The following is a 25,576-nucleotide window of genomic DNA, read 5'->3' as shown; positions in this document are numbered from 1 at the left end:
GAGTTTTATATGCAGTATTTTCCACATTAGTATAGAAGTGAAATGTTCTATTGCATTTTAGTCAACTTTCTTTTACTATAGCAAAATGTCTGAGATAATGTTAAAAAGAGGAAGGTTTACTTTGACCACAATTTTGAAAGTTTTAGTCCTTGTTGGCTTGGCCCAATTACTTTTGGACCTGTGGGGAGGTGGCACATTAGGGCAGGGAGCATGTGGTAGAGCAGGCTGCCACTGGATTGTGGTTTGAAGCAAAAGAAAGGAAGAGAACAGCTTTCCACAGTCTCCTTCAAAGGCTCACCCACATTTAGCCAAAAACCTTCTGCAAGGCCCCACCTCTTAAAGGTTCCACCACCTTCTAATAATGCCAAGCTAGGAACCAAGCTTTTTAAATTTTTTTGCAGTGCTGGGGATAGATGTAGGTCCTTGCCAATGCTAGGCAAACACTCTACCAGTGAGCTATGCCCTAGACCTGGAACCAAACTTCTAACAAACACATGGGCTTTTGGGGAACATTCCATATTCAAAGTATAACACCTGTAATTAGAAACCACTGGTCAGCAGTATTTTGAGTGACTGTACAATACTCCTCTCTGATTGTCTCCTGCTGTCCTTAGGTATTGTCTTATTCTTGGATTTTTAGGTAATTTCCAGTTTTTTTGCTATTACCAAGTGGTGCATGGCTGAGTTCTAGATTGTTTCCTGTAGCTTTGCAGAAGCTAGTCAGTCACTTTGAGGGCCCTTGAATCTTATCAGCCAGTCGTCTAACTAGGAGCTCAAAGATGCAAACTGGAACTCCCTGTATAGTGCTGACAAATTCGACATTAGGACATAGTGACCCTGTTTTGCTGTGAGCCATAAAACAGACTGCCAGTTCCATGAAACTTATGACAGGATAGGGAACCTTAGCAAGCCCTTTTCCATTCCTCATCCTTCAAATTTGCCCTGAAAGCTGCAGAGAGGCCCCCTGTGGAGTCTGTACCTATTCTGGACAGATAAGTATGGTAATGGGTGGTCAGGCTCTCCACTTGGGATGGATGTTCTAGGAGAATTGGGTTGGCCCTGTGCTGTGTTCTCCTGGATCTTTGGATCTCTCTTATCTGATATTCTTATAGGTGGGAGAGGTGATGGCACTAGTAAGGGAATTTACTAGACATAACAAACTTTTCTTTCTCCCCTAAAACCATGACAGAATGTGTCTCTCCTTTCAAATGAACCCTAAGCTTTTATCTTTTAAACTTCTATTTTGGTACATGAAAATTTAGCTATCTTAGTGACTTGGGAGGCTGAAGCAGGAGGATCTTAAGTTTGAGATTGGCCTGGCAACTTAGCAAGACCCTGTCTCAAAATTTTAAAATGAAAAAAAAAAAAAAAAAAAGATAACGATATAAGGTTACAAAGAGTTGTCATCACCATGGTACAGTGGTACATGCCTGTAATCCAGTAATTTGTTAGGCTAAAGCAGGAGGATCCCAAGTTTAAGGCCAACCTGGGCAACTTAGTGAGGCCCTGTCTTGAAATAAAAAAATAAAAAGACCTGAGGATATAGCTCAGTGGTAGAGCACTCCTGGGTTTAATCCCAGTGCCATCCAAAAAAAATGGGGTAGGGGGAAACAAGGAAGGAAAGTACCATCAAATGTCATCAAAGACAGACATCTGTTATGGACGTGCATTAATGTAGCTGGCTTAACAGCCACTCCCCTTGACCAGCCCCAGATACAGACAGACAGACAGACAGACACACACACACACACACACACACATATATATACATGCATGTGCAGTGATGGCCTGGGCTATAGCAGGGATTCCTGGAATTCCTTGAAATTTCTTTCTGGGCAGCTATGAGTTGAGAAGTAATTGAAGTGTCATCACTCAATGTGAGTTACTGGTTAGTAGCTGGCTCATCTGATCCAGTGAACATTATTGGTATGTTTTCATTGGAATTTCTGGTTAAGAGAAAATGAACTGGTTAAAAGAAAACTGATCAGCAGCAAAGTAAACTTAAGCTTTTCATTCCTTCTTACTTTTTTCTTTTTATTTTGGTACTAGAGATTGAACTCAGGGGCACTTAACCACTGAGCCACATCCCCTACCTTTTTTTTTTTTTAATTGAGACAGGGCATTTGGTAAGTTGCTGAGGCTGGTTTTGAATTTGCAGTCCTCCTGCCTCAGCCTCCTGAGACACTGGGATTCTAGGCCTGCACTGCCACTCCCCGCGCCCCCTCTCCCCCCATGAAAAGAATGCACCTCTCATACCATCTGACTTCTTACCAGGCTTTTCTCCCTTCTGGAAGGAGCACTATAGTCAGGCTTCTTTGACTGCAGTGGCTAATTGCGAATGGATGCTACCACCCTACTTGCCATCCTCCAATTGTGATAAGAGTCAAGGGGAGGATTGCCTTCAGTTCCTCCTCAGGATAGGCAGTGGACCCTCACAGACCCCACCTTTGTGTCTGACAGTGACCTGGTGAGTGGCAGACTTTTTGAGACTAGGCCCATGTTTTGATAGACACTGTCACCTAGCCTCCAGTGAAGTGATTTTTTTTTTTTTTTTTTTTTTTTTTTTTTTAATCTGACTGCAGACATGGATGAAGAGCCTTGTTCCTGTGGTCATGAGGTTCTGGTTAGCATCTGCTGCTGCTATGTGCATTCTCGTGAGCATTGGCCCCTCATGTGATTCCACAGGTGTTCTTGTAGCCTGTGTCCCTGCTTTGGATCCCTGTCTTTGGCAACCATCGCTGTGTAGACAGAATGCCCTATAGCACTGTCTTGATCTGATGGTCCATCTCACAACCTCTTGGAATTCGATGGGAGTTGGCTAGTTGGTTGGGTTTTGTTTTATTTTGATTTGTTTTTTTGAGATGAGGTCTCGCTATGTTACCACGCTGGTCTCAAGCTTCTGGACTGAGATCCTCCAACCTCAATGTTGTTGGTGTGTGTGTGTGTTTGTTTCTTTGTTTCCCCCATGGGTCAATGCTACATTCTTTCTGAACCTTTTTTTTTTTTTTTTTTTTTTTTTTTTTTTGTGTTCTGTTTGTGACAGTTCTGGGCATGTGCAGACCCAGATGCACAACAGTGCTCAGCCTGCTTTGTTGCCTTTATAGTTCACAAAGTATAAATTGACAAGGAGAGGTCCTGGCTGGTGCTGGAGTTCTAGCCTCTGAGAGGATCTTTGGTGTTTAGGAACAGACCTGATTGGCATCTCTGTGGAAGTGTGACCTTCCTCATAAGAGAGGAAGCCCATCAGGCAGAACCAGGCTCTCCTACTCACCTTCCCCTGTGTTTTGTTTTTGGTTTTTGTTTTGTTGGTACTGGGAATTGAACCCAAGGGCACTATACCACCAAGCTACATCCCCAGTGCTTTTTTTTTTTTTTCCTAAGTAATATTTTGAGTCAGGGTCTTGCTAAGTTGCTTAGAGCCTCACTAAGTTGCTGAGGCTGGTTTTGAACTTGCTATCCTCCTGCCTTACCCTCCCAAATTGCTTGGATTACAGGCATATGCCACCATGCCACCCATTTTTTTTTTAATATTTTGTTTTAGTTGTAGGTGAACTCAATAACTTTTGTTTTATATTTATGTGGTACTGAGGATCAAACCCAGGGCCTCACGCATGCTAGGCAAGTGCTCTACCACTGAGCCACAAACCCAGCCCCTCCACCCATTTTTAATTAATGAAAGAAAGTCAGTTCCTCCACATATAGTAGGACCAGCAACCCCAGAGAGTCCTGGAGAAGAGGAAGTGGTTTGAGCTTGGGTTCTAAGACATGTACTTCCAAAAGGTAACAATCTGTGAGCAGGCTTATCTGAGCTTATTTTGTTGCAGCAATGGTCAACTTTTCTCATAGCAAGCCTTGGTGACATGTCTTCTTTTCAAGTCTATCCTAAAATCATGGTTTCCCAGAACCATTATCTTGCCTTGGCCCTTGAGGTCTGGCTCTGACACTCTGTGGGCCACAGGATTCTGATCTGTCTGCAGTTCAGAGGTATATCCAGGACAACCAATGCAGAAGTGTGGTGAGTAGGGTAAGAAAGGTTTGGATGCAGCATTCTTGGCAACTTCTGGATCCCTGATGCCTAGCCAGGCCCGAAGATTCTGTGGGCTAGAACTCACTCTCCTCTCAGTTTGCTCCAAGCTGCCTCAGGAGTGCCTCACCCACTCTGGTGCTCCTTCTTGCACAGATTGCACACACCTCTCCACATGCCATGCACTGCGATTCTTGTTGCAATCACCTTGTCTGTTGTCCCTCTGTCCTCAAAGATGATTGCTGAAGCCTTGGCCCAAGGCGGGATGCACGTAAGAGCCCGGTTCCCGCCCGCTTCTGCCATGTCTGCCGTCCCGTCGAGCTCCATCCCTTTGGGCGGACAGCCCACAGCACAGGTATTTAAGGACTGGGCCGCGTATAGGGCTCGGCCGGGAGCTCGGGGTTCCTCTGAGCGCCTTTGTAAAGCACACCTGTCATCATTGGTGACTTTCTGCACGGTGGCTTTCAGAGTGCCAAACCAGGTGTCACTGTTTTTTTTTTTTTGTTGTTGTTTTAAATGAGGCCAAGCCCAGCGGTATTTCTCAAGGGGATATGAATAAATATCTGTTTTTTCCCCCTAGTTTAAGATAATCATGCTGCTGTCATTTTCATGGCAAAATAAAACAGAAGCCAAGCAAAAAGTTGTGCTTTCTAGGGTTATGCGATCTAACACTGTAGCTGCTAACCATGTGTGGCAGTTTACATTTAAAATGACATTAAATGAAACTAAAAATGCAGTTCCTCAGTTGTACTAGTTACATTTTGAGCACCCTGTAATCCTGTGGGGAAGGTAATAGCTGCCTAGCTATATAGCACAGATCACAGAAGATGGTCACCATGAGCAAAAGTTGTGTTAGAGCTGGGCATAATGATGCATACCTGTAATCCCAGTAACTCAGGAGGCTGAGGCAGGAGGATTGAAAGTTTGAGGGCAGCCTTAGCAACTTAGTAAGACTGTCTCAGAATAAAAAAGTTTAAAGGGCTGGAAGTGTAGCTCAGTGGTAAAGTGCCCTTGGGTTCAATCCCCAGTCTGTCCATCCCCTCCACCCCAAAAATGTTGTGTTGGGCCAGACTGTTCTAGGGTTAACAGAATGGAGAATTTACTACACACTCACTTTCCTAGGTAGATAAAAACTTACTTCTGGGTGTGTTATACTTTTTAGGGAAATGAATTCCTGGTTTTCCATTGTCAAGTAAAATTTGGAATCTTCCCATGCTGTATTTATTTGTTTAACAGACATCAAATGTTCTGTGTGCCAACAGACATCAGCTGTTCTGAGGTTTTGAGAATAAAATGGTGCTCAAGTTCTCTCATCACATGGGCTTTTCATTTTAGTGGGTTTGTTGTGAAAAACCTCAGATTTGCCAGAATACCTTTAAAATTCCTTTTCCATTACAGGGAAATGCATCTAATCCTAGTCCTGTTATTCCTTCATAGAAGGAAGCCTAGGCCTCTGGCTTCATACTCATTGGCTTCACAGAGTCAGGTGGGGAAAATTTTAGCAACAGCATGTAGGACTGATTTTTTATGAAAACAAGAAAGTCCCTAACACTTTGAGGGTGTGATACATGCCAGGCCTTGGGCTAGGTTCCTTGTGTCCACAGTTTCATGTTTCTCAGTGCTCCAGGTCACAGTTTTTAAGCATTTATCCCCTTTTAAGAAATGAGAAAGGCCAGACATGGTGATACATGCCTATAATCCTAGCAGCTCAGGAGGCTGAGACAGGAGGATAGCAAGTTTGAGGTCAGCCTCAGCAATTTAGCAAGGCCCTAAGCAACTTAGTGAGACCCTGTCTCAAATTTTTAAAAAAGGGCTGGGGATTGCCTCTGGGTTAAATCCCCGGTTATGTCCAGAAAAAAAAAAAAAAAAAAACTGAGAAGGGCTCCAGGGAGCTAGCATGTTGAGGATCAGGGGATCAAATGAAATACTCACACCTCAACTTCTCAGTAGGATTCTTGGAAACTCCTCAACCTTGCTCTTGAGGCTGGGCTGCCAACATTATTCCTCCTCCTGGTTGGAGCCACACTCCAACCTGCAGCAATGGATTCTGTCCCAGGCCTTTTCTTGCTCACACACTGCTGAGAGGTGGCCACTCCCCACACAGCCAGCTGCTGGTGTTTCTACCCGAACTTCTCACAGGCACCCCCTTCCTCCCAGCCTTCCTCAAACCTGTGTACTTCCCAGCCTTCCATTTTCCCTTCCACATCAACCCTATCCCCTGAATTGCGCTAACTAAATAAATCTTACTCCCTGTAGTCCCTCCTAATCCCAAAAGGCAAGGAAGCTAGGTAGAAGGGAGGAAAGAGAAAAATAAAGTTAGTGCACAGAGAATTTTGGTTCATCCTCTTTTCATTTTGTGACTTTGAATGATAGAGCCATCACCAGAAGATGTCCACTAACACCACACAGATATATTTGCCATGTTTTCCAAGTGTAGAGTGGCAGATGTACACCTGAAGCTTTAGGGTAGTGTATTGAGGACAGATGTAGCAGCATTTAGAAAATTACTCCTGTCCCCAGGAGGATTTTTGGCAACAGGGAATTTGGGCAAAGTTCTGATTTTGTTTTTGTTTTTTTTATTTTGTTTTTTAAATCAGGCTCTTTTTTTTTTTTCTTCCAGTGCTGGAGATTGAACCCAGGGTCTTGTGCTTTCGAGGAAAGCACTCTACCAACTAAGCTATATCTCCAGCCCCAGGCTTATTCTTGCTTGCCTGTGGAGAGAAAGGTGGCCCTGAAAATACTTACAGAAGGAAGAAAAATTGATGGAGAGAACCCCAGAGTGGAAGCCATCCCACTGTCCACACAGTGCTCTGTAACCCTGTGTGATCATGACCCTTCCCTCAAATAACTTTCCTCCTCCTGCCTCTACACAGTCCCATAACACCAAGCTTGGCTGGGGCTTCCAAGTCTGTCTCCCTTCTGCAACCTCCTGCACACCTGGCTGTGGGTAGCCCCTGTTCAAAGGATCCCTGACCTGTGTGAGGCACCTGGACCTTACACACTGGGCATTCATCTGCCATACTGGCTAACTCCAGAAACATTGTAGTCTTTTTTGATAGTGTATTTCTAATCCAAACCCTGCCAAGAAAAGAAAGCTTATCCCAGGAATGTATCCTTAAAATCCAGCACTCAGTGGTAGAGCACTTGCCTAATATGCTCAAGGCCTGGGGTTCTGTTCCTGGCACAGGGGGGTGGGGTGGTAAACTAGCCAGGAGCTGCCCCATTGCTCATCTGGCCAGTTAGCTGGGCTGGAACCTGCACCTACTTGAGCTTTCCAGTGTCTCCTAACCTTGGATGTCCTCCTGGCAAATCCTCTTGCTGCTGTTCTCCCCCAGCCACCTGTACTCATTCTTCAGCAGGACACAATTCAGCATCCACACTATCGTTTTGTTCTTTCTTTGTGGCAATACATTGGAACCAGGAAGTCAGAATAGCTAGTGAAAATGTAGGCATTCTGTTACTCTTGTTACTCTTATTGTGTGTGTAGTGGGGTGCTGGGAATTGAACCCAGGGCCTTGCACATGCTAGGCAAGCACTCTGCCACTGAGCTACATTTCCAGTCTCTGTCGCCTCTTAAGAACCCCACTGACACTCTTCAGAGATGGAGTTCCCAAGAAGTGTCTCAAGGAGAGGCAACAGAACACCTACATTTCCACTTCCTATTTTGCAGTTCCATGGCAATATCTTCATGTTATGATAGGGGTGCTTCATGGACTCTGACATGACAGCATGAGACACAGTGCCTCTGTCCAAGGGTTCAGCTAGGTGACATGGCGTTTCTATCTTAGTACCCTTGGCATAAGGGGGCAGCACTATAGTGGGATCATGCTCCTCTGTGTTTCTAGATGGAAATTCCAGGGGGCACACTTAAGTGCTGGGCTGGGAGCAATGGGCAGTTCTGGGGTATCAGATAGGTGTGAGTGGTCCAGAGAAGGCCAGGTAACAGTCTGTCTTGAGATTTCTTTGTGGAATGAAGTTCTCTGGATCAGCCTTTCTGTTATGCTGCCTCTGGGCCATGGCTCCTTTCCCCCTCTGCCCTCCCAGTTCTTCTCCCTTAGTCTGCATCCATCTGACCTGGCCACCCTGGAGCCCCACAGCTTCTGTCTAAACTATTGTGCAGGGTTCCTTTTCCAGGGAAGCAGATTGAGCCATTGATGTAAGACACTGACATTTACCATGCCTGGGCTTCCCCTGCAACACACTAGCTATGTGACTATGGGCACATCGCCTCTCTCTAAACTCTTATGTTCCCACCTGTGACATGCAGGTGACAGGCAGTGTGCAAGGTATGTGGGATATATGTCATTCTCATCTTGTGGCTCTTGCTAGTAGCTTGACAGACCCATACCATTGGCAAACTGTTATCTGAGAACATGGAAGGCAATTTCTCTTTTCCCCCAAGTGCTCCCTCCCTGACTAGAGCAGCACTGGCTGGGTTTCTTTCCTGTCCCACTGACTTCCTTGCTAGGCCAGTTCTGTCTTAAGATGGGTTTGAGGGACTAGTCTGTTCCTTGTAGTGTGTCTAAGGTGATTTGGGACTTGGACCACCCAGCACTGCCAACCTGAAGGGCTCTGGTTTCCTGCTCTTGGAAGTGAAAGATCATCTGTGGTTTGTTTTCCTTCCTGCTCACTGGAAATCTCTCCCCACCTCTAACCCTCTGGGGTTTGCTGGCTGCCCTGGCCTGGGACAACTGAAGAGCTAAGATGGGCCCATTTACTGTGTGGGTGCCTGGGGGCCCTTCAGGGGCCAAAGCAGAAGTGTTGGGGCTCTCTCTGGATGGCCCAGCCCAGTGAGGTGCTGATAGGATTCAGGGGGTCAGACAGTTGTGTGAGTGCACCTAAAGGAACCTCTTGCATGAGCAGACCTGTGTGCCAACCTGGACCCTGGAGGGAGTTTAGGCATAACATAGCTTCCAGGCTATGTTAGAGTGAGTAGAGAAGCCTGACCCCCAGGCTTGCCTGGAGAGAGGAGAAAAGGCCCTTGAGTTCCCTGAGGCATGATCCCTGGCTGGACCGGATTTTCTACCTCCACTGAATGCTTTTGAGCCAGCCCTGCAAAATGCCCTTCACCTTGTCTTAGCCATGCCACCTCATGCCTGATACTTGAAACCCCACCCTCCCCTCATTAAGAACAGAGGGTGTCAGCTATGTGTGCTGCGCCCCCAGGGGCTGAGTACTAAGAACATGACCGTGAGACAGTCTTCCTGCTTTGGCAGCTATACTTAGCTATGATGCCGTGTGGGTACCCTGCTGCTTGCCAGAGAGGCAGCAAGCTTTTAGGCTGCAGATAGGGTCTGACCGTCTCTTACAAAGGACATCTGCTTGAGCAGGAACTGAGTACAGATGGGGCAGCAGGTGGGGTCTCAGGCTAGTGAAAGGGCAGGGGTGGCAGGGCCTCCTGGAGACACATGTGGGACAGGGATAGGAGGGAACACCCTACAAATAGGATACGCCTGACAGGGCTGGGATGGGCATGGGGCCCCAGGACCTTTGCTCTCTGCTTCTTGGTACTGTCTGTAGTTTTCTGCATGGAACGATCTGGTCCTACATTTTGTTAGCACCTGGGTTGATTCTGGAGCATGTTTTCCAGTATGTGGAATATGCCACCTGGCCTGGTTTCCCTAGGACTTACAGTACCCAGCACCATGAATGTATTTGACCTACATGGGAGAAGCCTACATGGGAGAAGGGCTTGTTCAATTCAGCATTTTGCAGATGAAGCCATTCAAGTTCTATTTCACATTAGCATGAATCTACTTGGAGGAGTGACTGGGCTCAGCAACTAGAGGCCCAAGCTCCCTTGCTCTTCTTTCATTCCCTGGCCAGGGGTGTCTGGGTACAAAGTGATGGAAACACTTCATTCTATTTTTGTCCCCATGGGCCAGTGGCTTTGTTTTGGGACTTCTGACCCAACCAAGTGGGAAGCACCATGCCATGATGTGACACCTTGTGCACCCTGCCATCCCAGTGCATGGTGCCAGGGGGCAGTCTCCACCTACCTCCCAGGGCAGTGCTTCCTGCCACAGTCAGTGGTAACAGGTGGGGAAGCCAGTGAGCAAAAGGGAGGTGATATTTCACTCCATGATGTCGATCAGTGTGGTACTGAGCAGGCTACCTCCAGCCCCCTTGCCCTCTGCTCGATCAGTGGGTAGGTAGGAAGGAGGGCAGGCATCATTTTCCTGGTGGGATCTGAGCCTGTTCCCAATTTGAGAAGCAGAGAACCCACTCAGAATAGTCCTTACCTAGTATTCCTGGCACTGTGGCAGAAGAGTATGTGGGAGGGAAGCGTGGAGCTGTGGCCCCATTTGGGCATCAGTATCCAGAGTGCCCTGGGAGGGCACTTGGTCTGCAGAACTGGATGGTCCAGGAGTCAAGTGAGTCTATGGGCTGGGTGTGCAGGAAGCAGGCTATGAGGGGGTGCTCAGTGTACCTCATTGACTAGGATGTGGGAGATGCCATCTCAGGCCCTTGGGAACCTCTGAAGCAAGCAGGGCCTTCAGGGCAGTCCCAGTGTGGCAAGGGATTGGCAGGCAACTGTTATCATCTAGATTGCCATCTTTTGCTTCTCCTCTGGAAGGTGTGGGTGCATACATCTTGTCCCTGATGCCTGGATGCTATGGTTCCAAGCCCTTGGAGTTCAGAGATGAAGATGATGGTGTCCCTGGTGCTGATAGTGGTACAGATGACTGCATTTGTATTGTTTCCAACAAAGACTAGGGAGCAGAGAGTAACCCTGCTCTGTGGACAGGGATAGGCCTCTGAAGACTCAAGATGCACAAACTTACGTGACAGAGCCAAGCTCTGAGCCCAGGCATCTCTAATGCTAAGTCACCTCTCCCAGTGGGCTCTACCAGTCTAGTTGAGGGGCACTGGTGAGGGCCAGGGACACTGGCAAGACTGATGCAGGTGCTACTGTGGATACGCACATGGTTCCTCCAACCACCTTCTTTTAATTAAGTAGGTCCAGGTGGGACACAGTGTAAGACATGATCTCCCTGGTGCCCCAAAACTGGTCAAGTAGGGAGGTGCCACCTGTATGTGTCAGGACAGGAGATTCAAGTGGCTGGCCCTTATTCTCAGTGCAGTCAGCCTGGGGGGCTTAGAGAGCTTGTAGAAGCATGCAGGAAGACTATCCCACAGCAGAGCAGTGTTATTACTGACTCATAGAGAACTTCCCAGACCAGACAGGGTATGGCAGGGCACGAGGATATCACCTTCCCACACCTCCCTTCTTTTCACACCCTCATGCTCGAGAAGCCAGGAGGAAAAAGCCATGGCCTGTTACAACCCAGAAACCCAGAGTTCTCATGACCCATCACGAAGGAGCCAGGGGTGCTCATGTGGCCTTCCCACCAGCCCTCTGGTCACTATGTGCTATATGCCCCAGGATGGAGTTTGTGCCTAGGTGAATCCAAGTGGCATTTGGAAGAAGACAAGGATATGGGGTGAGGTTATGGGGGAGGTGAGGCCTGTGGGTATAGTGGGCAGATAGCATGGAGTCAGGCAGGAGTGTGTGACAGTGAGCCGGCTGAGCCCCTCTACTTCCAGGTCAGCCAGAGCAGCCTCACTATGCTGTCCTCACCATCACCGGGCCAGCAGGTGCAGACCCCACAGTCGATGCCTCCTCCCCCCCAACCATCTCCACAGCCCGGCTCACAGCCCAATTCCAATGTCAGGTAGGCCTGGCCAAGGATGGTCCTCCCCATCTGGCCCTCAGGGTAGGCCTGCCCAGTACCCCTGGCTCAGATCTGCTTTCTTTCTTTTGGCTGCAGCTCCGGCCCTGCCCCATCCCCCAGCAGCTTCCTGCCTAGCCCCTCACCGCAGCCCTCCCAGAGCCCAGTGACAGCTCGCACGCCACAGAATTTCAGTGTCCCCTCCCCGGGACCTTTAAACACCCCTGGTAAGTGAGTCCTGGGGCTGGGGTAGGCAGAGTCCTGTGAGGTGTCAAGAGTCACCTCCACCTTCACAAGATCTCAGCTTGTAAGGAGTGCAAGAGCTCTTACACCACTCAGAGCCTGAGCACCCCACTTAAGAATTCATGGAGAGCCAGCCTCACAAACCATGTCCCACAGTGAATCCCAGCTCTGTCATGAGCCCAGCAGGCTCCAGCCAGGCAGAGGAACAACAGTACCTGGACAAGCTGAAGCAACTTTCCAAGTACATTGAGCCCCTGCGCCGCATGATCAACAAGATTGACAAGAATGAAGGTGGGACTGGGGGCCAGGGCTTGGTGCAGGGGCCCCACAGACACTCAGAGCCTGCATCTTAGTGTCCCCTTTCTGTCCCAGACAGGAAAAAGGACCTGAGTAAGATGAAGAGTCTTCTGGACATCCTGACTGACCCCTCTAAGAGGTGAGCTTTGCAGAGGGTTCTAGGCCAGAATGGTGCTGTACCACAGCTCATGGAGAGTTCCCAAGGCTTGGTGATGATGACCTGGGTTTAGCAAAGTGGCCCAGCAGGTCTTTGGGCCCTGCCAGAAGCCTTTGAGGCTCCACTTAGGTGTGTGTTGGGGCTTCAAGTCCAAACTTCTCCTCCAGCATTCCGCCTATGCCCTACTCCACAGCCACTACTGTGGACCTCATGCTTCTGTCCTTTGGCCATCATAGCTTGTCTCATTGGGCCATTGGCCAGGGCCTGAGTTGCAGGGCCTCAGGCTGACCTTCAGCTCTGCCCAACTTGTCAGTAACCTTTGGCAAGCAGCTGTGTCTCAGTTACCCCACCTGCTGCCAGGCCAGCTGGGGCATATGTTCATTGTGGAAGTGAAGCTAGGTGATGCCTATGAGAAATACATGAATGACCATGGCTTGTCATCTTCTTGGCCCTTTCCCCTACCTTCTGGCCATGGGCCGCTATGAGCATCTGAGCTGGAGCAGCACTGCAAAACTATACATTATTTCTCCCCCATCTCACTGCCTCAGCTCAAGCTATGGCTTGCTTTATAGAAGTTTCTCCCAGTTATTGTCATGTGTGTTGACTAGAAATCACTGTTCAACAGTACTCCAGGCCTTCTTAGGTTGATTCTTCATTTGGGTTGTAGGGCCAAGGGGGACAGGGACTGACTTACATAAGACTGAGACCTTAGCCTGGTCTTGGAGCAGCTGGTTTACTAGCTGGAGTTCCTATGGAGGTTTCTGGTGACTGAAGCCTAGAGTGGCCAGGCAGGCAATAGTTGAGATCAACACCTGAGTCACTGGCTCCCTAAGCCCTCCAGCACAGAGGGCAGCCTGCATTGTCTGTCTCCTCAGGTGTCCCCTGAAGACCCTGCAGAAGTGTGAGATCGCCCTGGAAAAACTCAAGAATGACATGGCGGTGGTGAGTGAAGCCTCAGGCACCTCTAAGAAATTCAGGGCTTACCTCACAACATCTCAGAAGAGAGGAGCCTTCATGGTCAAGGGCAAGCAGGGCTTGGGTCTAGGCCTAACCTGGGAACTCTGTCCACAAGGCTTCTTTCAGGCCCACCTGCTGTGGAGAGTGGGAACACAGAATCACCTTCTGACCTTGGTCCCCATGGGTGCCTCTGCCACCCTGCATCTGCCAGCCCAGCACGAGGTCCTGCCCTGGGACACTAAAGCCTAAACAGAGCTGCCAGGGTGGGAACTGTAACCAGTTATTGATCACCACTGGCTACACAGGGGTGGAGGCTATGGGAGAAGCCTCAGGAATCTGCTATGGGTGAGGATGATGACCTTGGGGTCTCTTCAGAATGGGTGAAGCCTCAAGCTCAAGCTGCTGACTCCACCTGTCCTGTCCCTAGCCCACGCCCCCACCACCCCCAGTGCTACCGACAAAGCAGCAGGACCTATGCCAACCACTCCTGGATGCTGTCCTGGCCAACATCCGCTCTCCTGTTTTCAACCATTCCCTGTACCGCACATTCGTTCCAGCCATGACGGCCATCCATGGCCCACCTATTACGTATGTACAACCAGGGCTGGGCCTTGAGGTGGGTGGCAGGCCAAAGACTGCATGTAACCAGTGTGATCACCATGGCCACCTCCTCCAGGGCCCCAGTGGTGTGTACCCGGAAGCGCAGGTTTGAGGAGGATGATCGGCAGAGCATCCCCAACGTCCTCCAAGGGGAGGTGGCCAGATTAGATCCCAAGTTCCTAGTGAACTTGGATCCTTCTCACTGCAGTAACAACGGCACTGTCCACCTGATATGCAAGCTTGGTGAGTGTCCAGGTAGGACAGGGGTGACTTGGGAGAGTGAGTCCTGACCTGCAAGCCCCTGGGCTCTACTGCCTATGCCAGAGACCACGAAATGCTCAGCCTTCAAGACACAAGTACTTCCCTCCTTGGAGCCTGCCCCTGCACTCATCCTGCCAAGCTGCCCACTCTGTCCTCACTTCTCTTTCATGGTGGACTAACCTCAGCCTCCCCGGCCTGAACCCATGTACTGTCACCTCTCCAACACACAGTGGCTTTGCTCACTAGAGACCCTGGAGGTACTGTGAGCAGGGTCCCTGGATATCTTATCTACACAGGGTACTCCCTGGCTCTGTTTGAAAAGTTGAGTCAGACCTCCAGGTGTTGCAGCAGCCTCACTGAAACCGTTCAGAGTGTGAAGAGCCCTGTTCAGGAGCAGGACTATAAGGCTAGTGTTTGTGTCAGGTCCAGGTTTGGGCCAGGTCACAAGCAGCCTTGTGTATTGCAGACGACAAGGACCTCCCAAGTGTGCCACCACTGGAGCTCAGTGTGCCTGCTGACTACCCTGCCCAGAGCCCACTCTGGATTGACCGGCAGTGGCAATATGGTGGGTGAACCAAGAGGAGACATTTGGGAACTAAGGAAAGGCAAGGGCCAATTCTGGGCAAACAGGGCTTCCTATATAGCAGGGTTGCCTGTGTATCCCCTCCTATTTACCCTCGCACAGGCAGGAACAGTGGTCACCTAGAGGAAAAAGACTCTCTTCCCCCTCCCCATTGTGTCCTTTGCCACTATCTCACAGCTTCAGAGCAGTTATGTTTAGTTGGGGAGGGGTGAGCAAGCCCATGGCTCAAGGACAGACCAAGGGCTCTGCAGGGCTCACATGGGCCCACCACCAGGAACTTGGGTGCATGTGGATCCATCTGTGTGATGTGGCTCCAGAGAGCCACCTGTTGGGTATAATCACTGAGGCTCAGAGCTGGCACACAGCAGAGCTGGGCAGGATCCCCTAAGGGTGTCATAGAGGGAAGCCTGTGGTTCCAGATCCCATTGAGATTCCAGTTCTTCACAGACAGTGTTGCTCTGGGAGGAGAACCCCACTTCCAGACGAGCACATGAGACTGATTAGGGGTTGGGGGGCTTCCCACAGAGGTGTCTACATGGGCCAGGTTCAGGCATGTCTGACTGCCTTGGAAAGGGCCTGGTGTTCATGGCCTGCTGCTCTGTTGCAGATGCCAACCCCTTTCTGCAGTCAGTGCACCGATGCATGACCTCCCGGTTGCTGCAGCTCCCTGACAAGCATTCAGTCACAGCCTTGCTCAACACCTGGGCACAGAGCATCCACCAGGCCTGCCTTTCAGCTGCCTAGCCAAGAACTACAGGGACAGCCAGAAGCTTTGATGGGGCTGTGAACCCATGCCTCACATTGGACATTTCTAGGTGTTGACTTCCTTAGAAAGCCTGGGATAGGTTAGCTTTCCTGCTTTTCTCTTCTGCCTTGGGGACCTGCCAGACATTTCCCCATATTTGTACAGTACTGGGCCAGGTGGTGGTGGAGCTGTCTGCATGGGGAGAGATGAGGGACTCCTTCCAGAGAAGATTCTCCACACAGTTTCCTCCAGGGAATCAGATCCCACACTCCTCCGACTGTACTCCCTGTGATCTCTCCAGGCTCCGTGTCCACTGTCAGCAGCATGAGGGAGAACTCGGGTCTCGTCCATGCATCTGGTTAGACTACATTCTACTCATTTCTATAGGAGAATGTGGAGGACATAGGAAACCTTTAAAATACAATTCTCTGATCGGTTTTTGGATTCAGACTGTGTCACTTGTGGCAGGTGGGTCATATCACAGGGACACTCCTGGATCAAGGGCACAGGCTCCATTTCTGAGAGAAGGCTAACCTGCGGGCAGCAGTGAGTTCCCCACCACCAGGTGGGTGGGTTCTGCTCACACTTGAAGCTCTTGTTCAGCACTGTGAGGGAGCAGCAGCATCTGAGGAGCCTGTCCCTGGTACCTGTGTGCCACTCTTGGGTGAAGGGTGCCATGTCCCTGCTGTGAGGGATGAAAAGAGATCAGTTGGGCATTGTCCTGAGAACCTGGCATCATCAGAATACCCTATTCTCTGTGCCACCCCCCGAGTGGAGGCTCCTTATGGAATGCAGCTGTACAGTGCCTCTGTGTGTTGCCTTCCACACTGAGCAGCAGCTGGCAGCCCTCTGGTGACAATAAGTTCCCCTTTTTATATGTGCACTACCCTGTCATATGTGGTTCTTATAATAAATTTGTCATTCCTGTGTTTCTCATGAGTTAATCACTGCACCCCCTTCTCTGTGAGGCTGGGGCCCACTGTCCTGTCAGGGTTGCTGTCAGTCTTGCAGTCAGTCTTGACAGTGTCCAGTCTGGCCCAGGATGCCCCAGATCTTTGCTCCTCTTTGACACAGTATACTGTTCCTCAGCCTGGTTCATGCCCAGGTTCCTGATCAAGTTCCTTCTGGGATTAATGGCCAGGAAATGGAGTAGGCTGGCTGAGAGTCTGTAGGGTGGCAGTGGGCCTTGAACTGACCATCACAAGGTGATATGTGCTGCTGCTGTTCTGAAGATGGGAGGTATGGCATTCTGGAGGAGACAGTTCTCCTTTGTGGCTCTTCCAAGACAGCTATGCTGATCCAATCAGCAGTGTTAGTATAGCAAATGACAGCATCTTGCTCCTAGCAGTGTCCAGTCTGGGCAGGAGACCCAGAATGATCATCGCCTGGAAGGGCAGGCAGCCCCTGGCCAAGGCAAGAGAGAAGAAAGCCACCTGGCCTCCAGAAAGATGCTTCTCTTCTGGAAGAGTTGCCAACTCATGGGATGAGCAAGCCCAGGCAGCTCCCTTCCAGACTAGCCGGGAGTTACTACAAATGGCCAGGAGGAGACAACTGATAGCCAGTGAGGAAGGAGACTTAGGACTTGGAGAAACAAGCTTTATTTTCTTCAACATGTAGGATAATACTTTTTTCATAATGTGGTTTTGTGTAAATGCAGAATAACAAAACAATAGCTAGAAAATAAACAGTTTCTCAATTCTGAGATCAAGTACTTTATCTGTCATGGGTTTCCCCCGTCTTGGAATTCAGCATGGCTTAAAAGTAGTAGAAAGCATGTGAACTGCTGCAGAGGGTTGGCCTCCAGCTGTGGGCACTGGGCTCAGAGAACTGAGCGGTGCAGGCGCCGGCTCTGCACCACTTGCAGCCTTTTCTGCCGCTCTGCAAAATTGCTCTTAAGGCTCTGCTTTAGTGCGGGCAGAATAGCACGCTCTGCCGCAGGCATTGGGCTCAGAATCAGGCTGGGGATGGGGAAAGGGACAGTCACTGCAAGCATCTTCAAGCCACATGGGCCCCTGGGATACAGGCAGGACTGGATGCTGGCAACCCAGCCTGAGACCTGGCCCTTCTCCTCCCTGTGAGCATCAGACTGTTAGGGCCACCCACGCTCCTGTTCCAGGAAACTTACCATTTCTTTGAAAGGCCCTTGGTGGAGACCTTGGGGAACTGTGTGGCCTCCTGGTCCCTGTGGAAGGAAGTCAGCAGTGAGCCCCACACTAGGTCCCACTGGGCTGGGGCAGGGGCATAGGGGCACTCACTTGGTAGAGCCAGGCCCAGCCTCCTCAGGGGCAGCTTTTGGCCTTTGGTTCCCTTCCAGAAGGGACTTGAGATGCTGCAACTGAAAGAGAGGAGAGGCATGGTGGGGTACAAGATGGGGCCCGTGGAGGTGCCGGGCCATGCCCTGCCCAGGGCCTCACCTCTTGTGCCTGTAGGAGGTTGGCGTTCCACAGCTGCCGGATGACCACCTCGCACTGCTGCACTGTGGTGGGCTTGCGCAGGTGTGGAGGCAGGCTCATCAAGGGAGCTGCTCCCGTCACCTGCCTGCCCTTGTGCTGGGTGAACCCCACCAAGGTGGCCCCTGAATTAGGGTTCTCTGCATCCTCGTCTCTGAAATGTCATAACAGCAGCCCAGAGGTGACCTAAGGAATTGGTCTAACCACCCTTCCCGCAGCAATGTCCATGCCAGTGTAGGCCATGAGGGGATGAGGGCCGTCAATACAGCTTATGCCGGGCTTGGCTCCCTTCTGCTGGACACGGTTCTTTGGACACCAGGTTGGGGTTCTCTGGAGTCAGCTGTGACCCAGACCCATCCAGTCCCCTTCAAGGTGCACTGAGGATCAGATATTCCAGGAAGTGGGGACCAGCTAGCTGCCAAGCTACTTGGGTCCTAACCTCACACCAGGTCTTCTCACTGCAGGCTGGTCTCTGGAAAACGTTAGGTCTGCAGAGAAATGGGACTCTGTCCTACCAGCTGCACTCTTTCAGAGCATGTACTCTATAGAGCATTCCAGGGAGGTCCAAGAAACAATGGTCACCAGATCGTAGTTCTGCTCCATCCTGCTGGCCCAGTGCTGTCCAAAGGCAGGCACCCAACTCCAAGCTAATCAATCAGGCCCACTCACTGCACTGTGGTGGTGGTGGTGGGGTTTTTGTTTTTATTTTTGTTTTGGTACCTGAGATTGAACCTGGAATGCCTAACCACTAAGCCATATCCCTAAACCTTTTTATTTTTTTATTTTGACAGGGTCCAAGTTGCTTAGGGCCTCCATAAGTTGCTGAGGCTGCCTTGAACTTGTAATTCTCCTGCTTCACTCTCCTTAGTCACTGGGATTATAAGTGTGTGCCACACCAGGCTTACTCAGTGTTCTTGGTAAAAAGCTACTTTGGAAGTCAGATCTGAGAAAGGGTTTAGGAGCTGCCACTGGTCCTCTGTTGACCTCTGTCAGCTAAGGGACCCTCCAGGACCCCAAAGGAAGAGGAAGAAGGCAGCACCCAACAGACAACCTGGCAGCTGACTACATGAGCCCATGTTTACACTGGTGACAGCCCATGGAGTAGGGAGTGAAGAAATCTCTTCCCAGGGTGGGAACCTAGGGCCTAAGTGCAAGTCTAGGGCCTTTGGGTGGTAGGCCTGTCCCTTGGATGCAGGTGAGCCTTACTTGGCCTGTCCCTGCACCCCAGGGACTCTGTCCAGCTTGCTGCTGTGAAACAGGGCAGCACTGAACGGCTCCTCTTCCAGGTCCGTCTTCTGGGGGACATCAGCTTTCGACTCTTGCCTCTTGGAGCTGGGCTGGGGCCTTGCCTTGCTTTGAGAGTTGGCTGCAGGTCAGACCCAACAGGGCCAGTCACTGCCCAAGTCCACTGGGATCAGCTGCTTGCACCCAAGAAGCCCCTACCCCTACTCCAGTTTCCTCCTCTGTAAAGGGGAGATGGAAACAGCCTCCCTTGGGAGGTCCACTGGGAGGAATCAATCAATTGAGGTTCTGAATGTAGTCTGAGTCATGCTTGCTGAACACTCCAAAACAATCACAGAGGTGGAAGCTGCCTTCATTTGGGGTAAAAACTGAGGGAGAGCACTGGAACTCTGTCTGCATGGGTTTATTCTTTAGGTCCAAGCCTAGGTCCACTGCCCACTGGTAAGGAAGCTTGGCCTCTTGTGGCAGACAGAATGGGAAGAGGCTCCCTGCTGCCCTCATTCTGCAAAAGATGTTACCAGGCCAGGGCTCTGTGGGAAGTGTCATCTCACCTGCATCTTGCCTGCTTGGGCATAACAGGTCAAGCTACTGGAGGGCTTGGCAGGCACTTAGGAGTCCCTTCTATCAGTGAGTTCAACTGCTCACTGTCCTGCCCAGGTGGGGCTGCCATGGCATCTTGTTGCCCTGCATCAATAGCCGAGCCCTGTCCTGCTTGATTAGCCTCCCTTCAAGACCTCCCTCTAGACCATGGTCTTGTCCCATTCTCCTCAGACTCCTGTAGCTTCATCCCTCAGGGCACCAGGGACTGCCCTTCAACTAATTCTTCACCCCTGAGTCCATGGAGTCTTTCCAAAGTCTGCCCAACATAAGACTACTATGGGTTTACAGCTCCCAGCGCCCACACTGGCCACCCCAGCCTGTGGCCCCAGTAGCACCCTTGCTCAGAGCACATAGGGGGTGCTGGCCCACTCACCTGACACTGTTGAATTGGAGATGGACTTGTTGGACTGAAAGCTTGATGTGGACATGCTGCCTGCAAGAAAACATGCAGGGTTAATCCCAAGAAGAGAGCAGCTTCCACCCAACAACCCACCTGCACCAACCCCCAGTCCTATATGTTTGTGGGGACTCCTCCCCAAACCCATTAGGGATATGTCCTGCCTGTTCTACACCACACTCCCCTGAGGCAGCCCCAGACCCAGCCAAGTGCCCAAAGGAACAGAGGCCACTGGAAAAGTTGTCTCCTGAGGGGCATCCAGAAAGCAAGGGAGTTTGTGACTGAAGGAACATCAAGTCCTGAGTGCGAGCATAACCTCTCCTGGTGTCACATAAGGGCCTTCAGGTCCTGCAGGGCTAAGGCAACTAACATGGGCCACACTGCCCAGAACAACTTGCTGGGACTGCTGCATCCTGCTGGAGAAGGGTCCTCCCACCACTCTATTTTCTGCATGTCTTCAGGAAGGGAAAGCCCTGGGCACCACCTGGGACAGGATGTTCCCAGGTGGCACCATTCGCCAGTCAGACCACCTGATATCCTAAAGGTAAGGAAAAGAATGAGCCCAAGAACTGGACAGAGGTATTCCCAGGCTAGGCTAGGGAACAGGCAAGGAGAGTGGGTCATATTGGGGATGAGAAAGTGTCTTGGACAAATGCCTGCTGGCTGAGTCTGCTTCTTTTCCCACTTGTTCCCATGGTTGCTGCAAAGATGGCAGGAAAGATTCCTCACAGGGAGTATACCCAGAGTCATCTCTTCCAAAGTGTAAAGGACCAGAGACATGGCTGAGGCGCCTGGGGTCCACCATAGCAGCAATCCAAGTGATTAGAAGCCAGCAGGGTAGTGAACCCCTGGAAGGAAGGGGTTGTTCCAGGATCCCCTCCTGATTCAGGAGCTCTGCTAAGATGAAGGAGGGTCTGCAGCCTTCCTACTGCCCCAGCTGCTCAGTTCTCAGGCCTTGGGCTCTAAGAGCAGCACCTGCTGCATTTGTTGGCATAGTTACCCAGCTGTGGAGGAAGTGGCATCTCTTCAGGTCCCTCATAACCAGTCCCTCAGAGTTAGCATGCCAGATGGAGATGAGCAATTGGGGATTGGGGGACTGCTGTGGACAGAGGTAACTTCCTATCAGGCACTGAGGGGCCTCAGTCTTACCTTTCTTCTGTGGCTTCTGATTCATTATTAACTTGTAGTGGAGATCTGGAAACAAGCACATGTTCTCCTTGTCATATTCAAAGCCATGGCTGCTCTGAGAGAAGCTTGACTTGACCTGCCCTGCTTACTCTCTCCTGCTGAACCCAAGTCCTGGCTTGTGACCATGGCTGACTGGCCCCTGTCTTTAGTTCCTGCCAGCCTTTTCCACCAAGGCTTTGCCTCAGGTGCCCTAAGTCTTCCCTGTCATCCCCCAGTACATCCCTGATATCTTCAGGGCACTCACTCTGCCAGGCAAGGCCTTGGTTCCAGGGATACAGAAGTGAGTCATGATAACTCAGCTGTCCAGGAGGCCCTGGCCATGAATGTGCAAATGTGAGCAAGATGATGATCAAGTGGTGCCCACACATGGGGCTGGCCAGGTATCAGGAGGGTGAGACTCAAGAAGACATGTGGATCGGTGCCCTGACATGGCAGATGCCATGACTGAATCCTTGGCACTCCAGATGAAGACAACACCAGAAGTGGGTCAGAAAGACTGAAGCAAGCAGGACCAGGTGGTGGGCAGAGGAGCTCTAACTAGTGAGGCCAGTCACCACAGGCTTCAGGTTCTGTGTCAAGCATGAATGAGCTGGCGAGGAGACCCCAGGGGTGCAGTTAGGAAGACCTAAGGATACCATGGACCCTTGATCTGGGTGTTCACTTGGTGATAACTCACTGAGCCCTGCACTCTAGGGTATGTTTAATTCGTTTAAAAACTTTTTTGAAAATGATATTGGTCTGACCCTGTCCATGAGTGAGGGGATGCTGCCCTGTGCCCTCTCTATACCTCAAACCTGATCTGGAGTTTATGGTGCTGTACTTCTGGCTGCAGGCCCAGAAAGTGTTCCGGGAACCAGGGAAGTTCGGGTCGCATGTCTCTCGCTTTCCAGCGTTCAGGACTCACCTTTGTTCTCCCGCTTCAAGTGCTCGATCTCCTCGTGGAGCTTGACCAGCGTCTCCGAATGCTGCTGCTGCAGGAACTGCAAGCTCTTCTCCAGGTCCAGGACACGCTTCTGTGCCTCGCTGAGTCCGAGCTGCGTGGGATGAGGCACCTGGTACTGGAGGCCCGCGAGGGGACGCTGGCGCGGGCGCGACGTGCCCCGGGAGCCCGGGGTCGCCGAGCTCAGGGGCCGCGCCCCAGTCGCCATCCCCGCCCCGCTCATGTCTTCGCTGCCGCTGCCTCCGCCTTTACTACACGCCGGCTTAGTGGCCGGGTTGACCCGGCCTGGCGCCGCGTCGCCATGGGAACAGGCGCGACTGAGGGGGCGGGGCGGGGGCGGGGCCTACAACCACGTTCCGTCTAGATAAATACATCTGACTTAAAAAGCATCCTCTGACTTGAACATACGAATCACCTTAATGCTTCATTTGTTTTAATAACAGTTTACTTTTTGAATAGGAGATATTTGAACTATAGGTTCAAATACAAACTTCCAATAATCGCAGAATCTATTCATTATGAAATGTGGATAAAATAGGAAAAACAGTTGTCTGAAGGCATCAGAGAAGGGCAAAAAGAAGGAAAGGAGTGAGTTCTTGAAGGAGTTGCTTTTGTTGTGTGGGTCTCTCTCTAGTCATTTGGATACCAAATAGGACACCAGGGGCTTATTGGCTTAAAGCAGAGGATGGAGGTTCTGTAGGCCAACGGCATCTGAAAACTGAAGAAATTCAAAGGAAATGCTGGGAATGAAGCAAGCTATGAACTCTAAAATTCGTGGTTGTCTCTAAACTGCACACACATGCCTAGACATTTTTCTAGGAAGGACAGGAGAATGAGAAAACAGGCCCATGCTCCTGGGCTGGGCTCCCAGTTTTCCTGGGACCTGCTGCTCTCTTGAGGGGAAGCAACTGTTAGGAGTTGACTGCAGTTGTGTTAGTGAAAGGAAGACCCAGAGTGGGCAGTGGAAGAAACTGGCTGACTGATCTTCACCTTGACCCACATACAGTTCATTAGTTCTGAACTGGATATTAGAAATACTTCCAGAGGGCTGGGGTTGTGACTCAGTGGTAGAGCATTTGCCTAGCATGTGTGAGGCACTGGGCTCAATTCTCAATACCACATATAAATAAATGAATAAAATAAAGTTCCATCAACAACTGGAAAAAAAAAAAAAAAAACTTTACAAAAGCATCACTACATTGCTGACTAGGCTGCACAGGTGGCCAAGAAAGAGAAGAAGGAGGAAGTACTATTGCACTAGGCCAGACTGTACATATGTAGAGACAACAGTAAACCTGGTTTATCAGGTTGTGCTTCAAGGAGACTATAGGAGGGCTGGGGAGATAGCTCAGCTGATAGGGTGCTTGCCTTGCAAGCACAAGGCCCTGGGTTTGATCTCCAATACCACAAAGACTACAGGAAAGAACATATTTTCTTCTTGCTGAAAAAGTTGAGTTGTAATAGAAATTTGAATGGGCCAGCTGGGCGCAGCAGCACAGACCTGTAATCCCAGAGGCTTGGGAGGCGGAGGCGGGAGGATTACAAATTCAAAGCCAACTTCAGCAACTTTGCAAGGCCCTAAGCAACTTAGTGAGAGTCCCTGTCTCAAAATAAAATATAAAAATGGGCTGGGGATGTGGCTCAGTGGTTAAGCACTCCTGGGTTCAATCCTCAGTACGAAAAAGGAAGGAGGAGGAGGAGGAGAAGAAGGAGAAGTTGAAGTTTGAACAGGCCAATGAGTATTCTCATCATTGAGGCATTCTGTGATCGCTGCTATAAACAGCTGATAGATCTGCTCTAAGAAGAGTTAAAGGGTTTCAAACCCTTCCTGCAAAGAAGTGCATTGGGGAGCATGGACAGCAGCTTTATACTTCTCTCAGAATGTTCCTGTTAGTGAGTATTAGAGGATCCTCTTTGCAAGATTGGTGCTTAACCTGATGGAACTGGCCACCCTTCAGGCCTGACCTTGGGAAACTGAAGATTCTGTATTCCCATGAGAACCAATTGACATAAACCTGTCAAGAAATATCAGAAGAGGGATTTTCAATATGGTTACAACCAAATTCTTTTGTGCCTGGTGGCTGATGTGTGGTATTCAACCCAGTTTTTAATATGGAGTCATTTCTCCATATTTATGGAAATTGTAGAAAATTTATGAAGTTGATTCCTGATCACAGACCTAAGAATCTGAAAAGCATCATCAGACCCAAGTGCCAAGTTATTTACTTTCCCATAGATTTCCTGATGTGAGCAAGAGTCATTGTCAAGCATATTTCTCAACTTTTGTATCCAGTTTTCATCCACTGGTTTATTTTTACCTTTATTTTGTTTATTCATTTATTTGTCATATGAAGCTGAGGATTGAACCCAGTGCCTCACATGTGCCAGGCAAGTGCTCTACCACTGAGCTACAACCCAGCTCCTCATCCATTGGTTTATATGCATACTAGTAACTAAAAAACGTTAAACCTCATTTTTCATATGACTTTAGTTTACCATGCCATTCTAATTTTTTTCCTTCTTCATTTTTGTTATTTATATTATCTTTAAGAGTTAAGACTTTAAAAAGAGAAAGAAAAGAAAACATTTCCAATCTCTAACTCCATGCTGTGGCCAAAAAAATCCTTTATTCTCTCTTCTCTCATTTCTTTGTTTTGTTCTGACCTCTTAAGGCAGCACAGACTGGCATGGACATTAAAGTCAAAACCTATTTTTGTAGCTGGAATACGAAGTAGGAATTCCTGAGAGGGACAGGAGAGGTTGGTTGGGAAATTATTTTATCTATTTTTGTCCCTGCACATTTGGAAAATTAAGCTAAGAATTCTGGTTTTCCAATAAAAAAGAATAAAATTTAAAAATCAGAGTTCTGACTAATAATGTTTGCTAAAGTCATTTTATAAGTACTAAAAGTATCTCCCATATCTTTCCCTAATAGAAAAAAAATGCTACTTATCTGACATAAATTACTGTTATCAAATACTTGTTTCCTTCATTTGGGTAATCACAGCAGAAATCTCAATCCCATGGTTTTTGCTCCTGGCCAGCAACTTGCATTGCTTCCGTATGTTTCTCTTGGACTCTGATTTTACTGTGTAAAGAACAAAAGAGGATGGGGAGATGATAGAAAGGGATGCCTGTTTCCTAGAGAAAGATTGCAAACTAAAGCTGAAGAGGCATCAGACAGAATGGGGCTGGGGTTTATTCCCTATTAAAGGATTT

General features: G+C 49.6%; 2 protein-coding genes across 11 annotated transcripts in view; one reads left to right on the top strand and one right to left on the bottom strand.

The window, feature by feature from the left end:
• The window catches only part of MED15 (mediator complex subunit 15), an 84,760-nt gene that overhangs the window by 52,381 nt on the left and 6,803 nt on the right, over positions 1 to 25,576 (top strand). For 2 of the 9 annotated variants that reach the window (XM_079151991.1, XM_079151993.1), the window contains exons 9-18: positions 4,260 to 4,379; positions 11,573 to 11,700; positions 11,797 to 11,924; positions 12,097 to 12,231; positions 12,313 to 12,376; positions 13,270 to 13,336; positions 13,779 to 13,939; positions 14,028 to 14,206; positions 14,679 to 14,777; positions 15,403 to 16,472. In XM_079151991.1, coding sequence (XP_079008117.1) covers positions 4,260 to 4,379; positions 11,573 to 11,700; positions 11,797 to 11,924; positions 12,097 to 12,231; positions 12,313 to 12,376; positions 13,270 to 13,336; positions 13,779 to 13,939; positions 14,028 to 14,206; positions 14,679 to 14,777; positions 15,403 to 15,539 — 1,218 coding nt within the window. In that variant the 3' untranslated portion in view covers positions 15,540 to 16,472. Of the gene's footprint in view, positions 1 to 4,259; positions 4,380 to 11,572; positions 11,701 to 11,796; positions 11,925 to 12,096; positions 12,232 to 12,312; positions 12,377 to 13,269; positions 13,337 to 13,778; positions 13,940 to 14,027; positions 14,207 to 14,678; positions 14,778 to 15,402; positions 16,473 to 25,576 lie in introns of those variants that run through there. The other 7 variants (XM_079151999.1, XM_079151996.1, XM_079151998.1 and 4 more) reach the window with 5 other exon arrangements.
• On the bottom strand, positions 16,630 to 22,672 carry CCDC74B (coiled-coil domain containing 74B). 2 transcript variants are annotated; one of them, XM_079152020.1, is made up of 8 exons: positions 22,322 to 22,657; positions 21,379 to 21,423; positions 20,206 to 20,265; positions 19,197 to 19,356; positions 17,955 to 18,144; positions 17,796 to 17,875; positions 17,666 to 17,722; positions 16,630 to 17,498 (listed from the first exon to the last, which is right to left on the bottom strand). In XM_079152020.1, exons 1-8 carry the CDS (start codon positions 22,578 to 22,580, stop codon positions 17,360 to 17,362), a joined length of 990 nt encoding a protein of 329 aa, XP_079008146.1. In that variant the 5' UTR covers positions 22,581 to 22,657; the 3' UTR covers positions 16,630 to 17,359. The 2 variants fall into 2 exon arrangements, with proteins under 2 accessions (XP_079008146.1, XP_079008147.1); XM_079152021.1 differs by lacking the exon at positions 17,955 to 18,144 and having other exon boundaries at positions 17,666 to 17,875; positions 22,322 to 22,672.

This window comes from Sciurus vulgaris (genome assembly GCF_902686455.1).
Source record: "Sciurus vulgaris genome assembly, chromosome: 8".
Lineage (NCBI taxonomy): Eukaryota > Metazoa > Chordata > Mammalia > Rodentia > Sciuridae > Sciurus > Sciurus vulgaris.
This window is presented reverse-complemented; position numbering and strand designations above follow the sequence as displayed.

Coding starts and splice junctions, on each gene's coding strand:
- CCDC74B (XM_079152020.1), bottom strand. CDS start 22,580: ATGAGCGGGGCGGGGATGGCGACTGGGGCGCGGCCCCTGAGCTCGGCG. Junction 17,876..17,954: donor ACCTCCTACAGGCACAAGAG/GTGAGGCCCTGG, acceptor CCTCTCTTTCAG/TTGCAGCATCTCAAGTCCCT. Junction 17,723..17,795: donor GCTGGGCCTGGCTCTACCAA/GTGAGTGCCCCT, acceptor TTCCTTCCACAG/GGACCAGGAGGCCACACAGT.